Below are 8,590 nucleotides of genomic sequence, written 5' to 3'. Positions count from 1 at the left end.
GACAACAGCTTTATGATGTATCATTTCTGTCAACAGATAATAACAACCTTAAAATTATAACGACTGGAAATTTTTTGTAATGAGCTTACCGCTTGTGTGTAAATTTAAAGTGAACTTTGCCCTTCGATTGAGCAGTCATGTGAATTTCTGGTCAAAGGTCGGCCGGCGTTTCAGCAGTCGACGTGATTTGTGACAGAAGCTGTACTAATTTCGATTTCACAACTTGTCCGTTTTTCTCATCGATTTTTCAGTAACCAGGTTGCAGAATGGAGAGTGTGAAGCCTGTTAAAACAGCAGATGCGTCACCTGCGATCATGTCTCAGACATCACACAGACAACGGGATAGTAGGCTCGATGAGCTGATTCCTGACATGCCGAAAGGGCCCCTGGATCTGTACAGAAATAGGGCCAGCTTTGATTGGAAAGAAATGAGATTTCTTATGGAAGGAGAAGACGGTTTGATTTACAAAGTATGATCTTAAATCATGTAATATTTACTTATTATTATTTATAATGTTGTTGACGTGATCATCGTGATGGCAGTCGATATTTCTCGAGATCGGTCCGGGTTCTTATGTTTTTTGCAGTGCACAGTCATATTTTAGTTTTAGGTATGCCAGGTGAATTCAAATTTGCCATCAAACTGCATCATCTTATATATCAAATTAAAGCCCTTAAGAAAGCCAAAACTGAAAACCTTTTTTTCATAGCACTTTCCGTAGCAAAGTTACATCTTGCAGACCTGCCAACTGTCCCTCATTTTGAGGGACTGTCCCTCATTTGGGGTTTACCAAAGTGAAAATGACTAGTCTGAGGGACAGTCCTGTTTTCTGAAAATTTCAGTGATGGCAAATATAATTGTAAGAACAGCAGAAAATGATGAAAATGTCACTTTAAAATTTGCTACAGCATTCTCTTTAGTCTATTGTGATAAATTCAGACCTGCAAAACCTTCTCTGAATTCTGAAAGTATTGCACACCTCAACTTGTCTTTGGATTTTTCGGTACCTAGTTTGTGTACATGTACAAGGTTTTGGTCTCAATGTCCCTCATTCTGACTTCGGTATGTTGGCAGACCTGTCTGATCTTGTCAAAGATTGACTTTCATCAAAAAGATTCAGCCAGCAAAATTCCCCAAAACGGCATTTCGGTGGTGTTTGATCTTAGTCTCATGTAGATAGCAGCTTTTTTAATGGAACTGCTATCAAAATCCCTCTAAAATTCCATGTGCGAGTGACTTATCACCATAAAAAATCATATATTATTTGGGTTAAGTGAAGTATAGACAACATATTTATGTAGGTTTCTTTGACCGGCCAGTTCTTTTATATTTCTATGTAAATATATGTATTGTGTTCTAGGCGAATTTGGCTGACTAGCAAATTTGTTAATTAAGGTTTGCCTGGCATACCTACATATTTTGAGTCTGTGTACTTGATTGCCTACATGTAGTCCAAAATTTTGTTGAAGTGCAATTTTAGCAACATTTTTGATGCGATTGCCATGATTGCCGGCGAGATCTGTGTTTACTTTAAGGCTGCTGATTTCCGTTAATTCCTCTAAATGTTTAAACGGAATTTTCCCCACCTTTAAACGGCGTTTAAATGTGTAAACGGAAGTTTCCCCCAACAAAAAAATACACTTTAAGCTTACCGAAAAACAGGACTGAAAATACCAAAAATCTTCCTAAGACATCGGCATACTACGCTAGTTTATTTCAAATGTATATGTTTTAAAGACATTTGTTTATTTCCCGTTCTTTTATGCCAAAACCAACATGATTTTGCTGTGACCCAAAAATACGGCCACCATTTTAGAATGATGCACTGCCTTCCGGGTTACCAAATAAGTGATGTCGCTCTAACGGTACCGTAACAATAACCCTTATGCCAGGTGGGCCGGCGGCGATGTTATAATGTTGATTATGGCAAAAAACAAAACAATTAGGCCTATCATTCCGATTAGACTATGTCATACTATAGTCGAATTTTATTAAAAATATGTTATTATTAGTCGTGATGAACCCATTTCGTTGAACTCAATATTATACCGATGTTTAAAAAATTAAAGTATTCAATAGTAAAATGGTCATAAAGAGTTAAAAATATCAGATGATTAGTGACAATAAAAGTAATTGAATGCAACATTATCTTGCATAATTATAATGGCTCACTTTTAATACTGAACAATTCTGATTTTGGAATCTACCAGTTTATTGATAGCGAACCCCGAAAATCCGACTATGGACTTTGAATTTTAAGCAGAACTTAACCCCGGGACTTTGCTCTCTAAAAACACACTGTCTCAAGCATACTTGACTTGTTTATCAGTCCATTAACCACAAGTACTAAGCATGGTATAGTACAAGACGCGCTAGATGTTTGATGAAAGATTAACTTTCGCGTCAACACAAAAGCGCCGCAAATACCACAGATAGTTGTGTACGGTGTAGTTAATGGTAATGGCGATGGCCCGGAAGATTTAAACCATAGCGAGATATGGGCGACCAATCACAAGGCAGATCCATTTAAAGATGCATTACATCATGGCCAATTTTAGTTAGGCCAGAAATTGGCCTAACTCTCCATGGAGTCCGGTTAAAAATCTTAACCGCAAGGCAAAGTCAGTAGTCCACTTGGGAAGCTAACAAACAGAGGGAGTGCGGTGACTGAAAAGATCAGATACAGATGTGAAAATCTATCAGTTGCACACAAATCAATAAATCAGAGTTTTATGCTTAAATGTAATAGCCAGAGTATGCAAAATGGGCAAGTGGACTAAGGAGAAGTCTATCATTCCGATCAGGCTTCCCGTTAGTGTGCGTCATTGCGTCCAGACGCGTATTTTACAAATTTGGACGCAAGTTCACATGGCTAATCAAGTATTTTGCGTCCATGTGGACGAGACAAAACTTCAAATTTAATCATTAATTGATGATAAAAATAAGAAATTGTTTTATTTTTACGATAATAAAAGCCCCAAAATTTTGACCTGCTAAGAATTGAAGTAAATTCTGCAATATTTGTAAATGCAACGTCAGGAAATCGTGCACTTTTTGCATGCTTTCCGTCGCGATCGCTGTTTGACGGGGAAAGTCCCAATTGATGCAATTGTTTGTTTACAAAGCATGCTGAACTGACGACGTGCAGTTAATGTTTATTTAGTTATTTATCACAACCTGACAATATTCAGTTTTTAATATTTTAAGTTTATTTTTTCATAATTAATCTACGTTTCCTTTATTAGTATTATTGTTACGATGAATAAAAGCAATTTTAAAGACAAAATCCAAATGATAACCTTTTTTTGTATTATTTGTGGCAGCGCGTGTTTTAGCTTTTATAGCATCATCAACAACACGTGGATCGAAGTAAAAGTAAAACCCGGAAGTAAAAGTACGAAAATTTGCTAAAGATTGACAGACTTTGCGCATGTTTTTGATGCAGAAATGAGAAAAATTATCATTGCGACTGGAGGTCAACATTTGATGAGGTAGACCGGGGTACGTGTGTTAGCAACGAGGGGTTGCCGTTGCGTTTCCCGGTATGATCGATCGTGAATTTCAGATGGACGCACAAAAATCTGTCTGGACGCAAGTTTTTTCAATCTTGTCAGCAAACTTGCGTCACACATGACGCACATTTTAAAACCCTTAACGGGAACCCTGATTCCGATATACTTTTAAATTTAAATGTTACCAGAAAAATACCAAACAGAAATGGTTGTACCTTTATTTACAAACTGCATTTACTTGCATAAAAAGTACTTGAATTAATCATCAAGCTAAACAAGTTGCTATTGCTAATGATTTCAGATTTAACATCCTGTGCATTTCACTGTAGCCTGAAAAGACCCAATTTTGCTGGACTCGACGAGGACTCGGCTGGACTTGAAGCCGAGTTCTCCTAGGAGTAAAAGTAATTAAAATTTACAACTTTATCCAACTTTGAAAAAAAAAAAAGCATTTTTTTTTTTTGAGTAGCAGTATTTCTCTGGTTTCCAACCTTGAATAACAAGTCATTTAGGGCCTATACCTTCTTTTTTTCAAATTTAAAAAAGAAAAAAAAAACTTTGGTACCCGGGAATTGGTGAGAGCTTTAGAACAGTGCTCAAAATAAACCAAAATCTAGGCTTGGCTTTGAAATCTACAGCCCTCATTTTACGGGCCTGAAAGCAAATTCTAAAATGTGTAATGTTACACTGGTCCACATTTTGTGACACTTTGTGAGTCTTGAGCAAAATGTACAAATCAACAGGTGATGCTAATTTTAAAAAGCACAGCGTTAATAATTTATAGTGCTCTGCACAGGCACAACGCCTAGACGTTGCTCCACAAGACTCAGCACACTAAATTATGCCATGGATTCATTCATGTTGAAGTCAGCATTGAGTCCCTCTTGCAGACTTTGGGGACAATATTCACAGATTCTCAGGGGCACAGTTAGGATGTGAATTGACACTGAATTTATTCGCTCCGTACGACATACTGCTACTAAAAAAAGCCATGGCCCTGGACCCCGGCCGTAATGACTATGCTATGTGCGGCATTGTGCGCTATATTTCTCCGATTTGGGGAGAAACAATTGATTCTCGCAGAATTGGGTGAGCAGAATCAACTGTGAGCTTGAACAAGTCTGAGGCCCTGATTCTGCTGACCCGCAGGGTAGTGAAACGATGGGCCAACAGTGATTTTCACGGGCTTTTGGGCTTGGTTTACTTCAGAGGGTAAAACAGGTTGCACCTTCACAATGACACATGACTCTTTTCTATATATTTTAGAACGCAATGTATGCCATCTTTCAAAATGACCCACTTTTCCAACGAAGCCAGGAATCCTTAACTTTGGACCAGGAGCGTGAAATCACCTTCAAGAGAGCAAAACGTTTGCATGAATACAATGACGCTCTCAAAAACTTGCTAAAGCAAAGTAACCCCTTAAGAGGGAAGTGGGGCGGAGAGGCTGTGACTGCTTATGACCAAGCGGTGGGTGCGAAACAAGGTCTTAATGTGAATGTAAGTTTATTATTTGAATCAAAAAGAGGTTAGACCGGGAGAGCTGGGACTGTGAAACCTCCACCTGTCCGCCATATTGGATTATCATGATGGAGCCCAAAATAGTGTACCTCCGGTGTTTTGCACCAAAAACCTAAAACTTGTAACAATAATGAGTTCTGTTGCCTTGAGATTTAGGGTGTTCTTATAGTCATACATAATTTTTATATTATGCCAACATCATCAATTCCTCCTTCAAAAAAGATTAAAATTTGTATTGGAATAATGAATTAGGGTTACTCCTTTTGTTGGAATGACTTTTGGAAAATTTCAGAGAATACTAATATTGCATTAGTACAGTAACATAGGAAAAACCTGCTACACAAACTTCAGCACTCCATAATGGAAAAAAATCAACCTAGATTAAAACTAAAAGTAAAACTGGTCCCATTTTAAAGTGGACAAATACCAAAACAATGGTACTTTATATCATCTTGGGTTATGATATAACAAATTTGGAAGACACTTAAATATACTTCAAAACATAACACATGAACATTAATGCAGCCAAAAATCCAAACTCCAATAGGGCCAGTGTGTATGAATATTAACATGCCATCTTTCAACCATTTACAGCCGTCATCAATATATTCATGGGCCTGACCTCAAATTGTATAATTCTAATGTTACACTGGTCCACATTTTGTGACACTTTGTAAGTCCTCAGACTTTCAAATTCACATGTCAACAACAGTAATGCCAATTATGCCACGGATTCATGTTGAAGTCAGCATTGAGTCTGTCTTGATGACTTTGGTGACAAAAAATCACGGGCCAGCAGTGATTTTCACTGGATTTTGGACTTGTTTTACATCAGAGGGTAGAACAGGTCGTACCTTCACAATGACGCTGACTCTTTTTATTTATTTTAGAATGCAATGTATGCCATCTTTCAAAATGACCCACTTTTCCAACGAAGCCAGGAATCCTTAACTTTGAACCAGGAGCGTGAAATCACCTTCAAGAGAGCAAAACGTTTGCATGAATACAATAACGCTCTCAACAACTTGCTAAAGCAAAGTAACCCCTTAAGGGAGAAGTGGGGCAATGAGGCTATGACTGCATATGACCAATCATTACGTGCAAAACAACGTCTTAATGTGCTAGTAAGTTTGCTATTTGAATCAAAAAGAGGTTAGACCTGGAGAGCTGTGACTGAAACCTTCACCTGTCCGCCATATTGGATTATCATGATGTCCAAAATAGCGTACCTCTGGTGTTTTGGGGCAAAAACCACAAAACTTGTAACAAGGAGTTATGTTGTCTTGAGATATAGGGTGTTCCAAAGTCTTACATAATTTTTATATTTTGCTAACATTATCAATAACTCATCAAATTTCCTTCAATACAAAATGTAATCTTTCATTGAAGTTTGGGTAACTCCTATAAAAGAGAGATGACATTTGGAAAATTTCAGAGCATAAATTATGCATGCTTAGCCGGTACTTAGTACAGTCATGTATAGGAAAAACATTAAACCTGTTGAGCAAAATGCAGTACATATGCAACAAATTAACCTAGCTTAAAATTAAAATTAAAACTGACCACGTGACATAATTACCAAAACAGTGACCAGGTTATGAGATACAGTAAAAACACTAAAATACCATACCACTATTACCAGTATTCCCTACTTTTAAAACACATAACACATGAACATAATTTGTAGGCAAAGGTCCATTTGTGCCTCCCGAAAAATAGGCCCAGTCTGTACATGGAGTAGATTGAGAACATTATTCAGAATAAACCAAAATCTTCAAGGGCTACTTGGCCCTAGGGTTTGAAATCTACAGCCTTCATCAACATTTTCACAGGCCCAAAATCAAATTATAAAAGTTGCACTGGTCCACATAATTTTGTAACACTATGTAAATCCTCTGACTTTAAATTTTACAAATTAAATCAGTAGTACCAATTATGCCATAGATTGATGTTGAAGTCACCATTCAGTAAATGCTGACCAAATTTTACGGGCCTGCTAGCCTGTAGGGTTGCATAATAATGGGCCTGGAGTGATTTTCATGAGCTTTGGGTTTTCTTACTCCAGAAAGCAGAACAGTTAGAACATTCACAATGACACTGACTCTTTTCTACATATTTTAGAATGCAAGGTATGCCATCTTTCAAAATGACCCACTTTTCCAACAAAGCCAGGAATCCTTAACTTTGGACCAGGAGCGTGAAATCACCTTCAAGAAAGCAAAACGTTTGCATGAATACAATGGCGCTCTCAAAAACTTGCTAAAGCAAAGGAACCCCTTAAGAGGAAAGTGGCACACAGAGGTAGAGACTGCATATGACCAGTCATTGGGTGGGAAAAGAGGTCTTAATATAGACGGAAGTTTTACTATTTGAATCAATGAGGTTGGACTAAAAGAGAGCTGGGGCTCTGTGAAGCATGCACCATATTGGATTATCATGCATTGGACCAAAATGGAGAACCTCAGCTGTTTATGGGCAAAACTCACAAATTAAGCAAAATTTAATGATAATGTGCAAATTTGCATACAAAGCATTCATGAGTGCTATTAGCATTACAAAGGATGTACAGAATCGAGGTATCAACAGAACTCATTTAGATCATAAACAAACTTGCACTTGAAGTTGTTCAAAGTTACATGTTGCAATAATCTGAGTCTGAAGGTACACTATTTGCCCCTCCAATCCATACAAATATAGTTGAGTCACAGCTCCCTTTGTCTAACCTCTATTCTTAACTACTAATCATCTAAACCACGTTGTGTATGCTTTGTCATTCATTTTCATATTGTAGGGAAAAGTATGGTCTATACTTACACAAGATCCAGTATTCCATCGTAGTCAAGAGTCGCTGACACTAGCTCAAGAGAGGGAACTGACAGCTAGACGTGTAAAACGCTTGATGGAATATGAAGTCTTTAATTTCAATCTCTTGGCAGGGAGTCCCTTCATCATTCAGTGGTTTAATGATGCTGTAGGAATGTACGATTGGTCATTGGCTGCCAAGATGAACCTGAATGTCGCTGTAAGGGCATTTCCAATTTCACCAAAGAGATTAAACCCAAAGAGAACCAGCTTAGGATTGCCCTGTGCATAAACCTGGTATATCTGCCTTATTGGTTTTTCAGGCGTGGAGACCAAAATGATGTACCTCTGGCATTTATTACTAAACTCCTCAACAAAAGTTTGGAAAGTTTTTTCAAGCATCTATATCTCAGATTATTTGTGACATTTTTATATCATGTTGCATATCAATGGATAGCTACAGTATTTCCCTTTACAATGACACCACATTTTAAACGATCTCTTTTTTCACGGCTGAGTAGACGTCTTGTGAATGTAGTGAGGTCTCAAACAGAATGTGCCAAATTGACCATTATTCTGTGCTCAAACAACACTAGTCACTAACCTCAATAGCGGTTGGTAAAGCCATACGCAGCCAGAACAGTCATCACCTCCTCCTCGTGTTGCTCACCAGCCTGCTCACACATTGCTGTGGGATGGCACTCCATTCTTCAACCAGGATTCGTCACAGGTCATTCAATATGGTTGCATTGGC

The 8,590-nt window shown here is 37.8% G+C and overlaps 1 protein-coding gene across 2 annotated transcripts in view; it reads left to right on the top strand.

Moving 5' to 3' along the window:
• Nucleotides 1–140: 140 nt before the first annotated feature.
• LOC140164793 (peroxisomal acyl-coenzyme A oxidase 3-like) overlaps nucleotides 141–8,590 on the top strand; it is a 28,656-nt gene continuing 20,206 nt past the window's right edge. Inside the window, exons 1-2 of one of the 2 annotated variants that reach the window (XM_072188159.1) lie at nucleotides 141–470; nucleotides 7,826–8,056. In XM_072188159.1, the coding sequence (XP_072044260.1) occupies nucleotides 267–470; nucleotides 7,826–8,056 (435 nt within the window). In that variant the 5' untranslated portion in view covers nucleotides 141–266. Of the gene's footprint in view, nucleotides 471–4,779; nucleotides 5,014–7,825; nucleotides 8,057–8,590 lie in introns of both variants that reach the window. The other variant, XM_072188158.1, reaches the window with a different exon arrangement.

This window comes from Amphiura filiformis, chromosome 11 (assembly GCF_039555335.1).
Source record: "Amphiura filiformis chromosome 11, Afil_fr2py, whole genome shotgun sequence".
Classification (NCBI taxonomy): domain Eukaryota; kingdom Metazoa; phylum Echinodermata; class Ophiuroidea; order Amphilepidida; family Amphiuridae; genus Amphiura; species Amphiura filiformis.
Note: the sequence above shows the minus strand (reverse complement) of the source record. Positions and strands in the feature narration are given on the sequence as shown.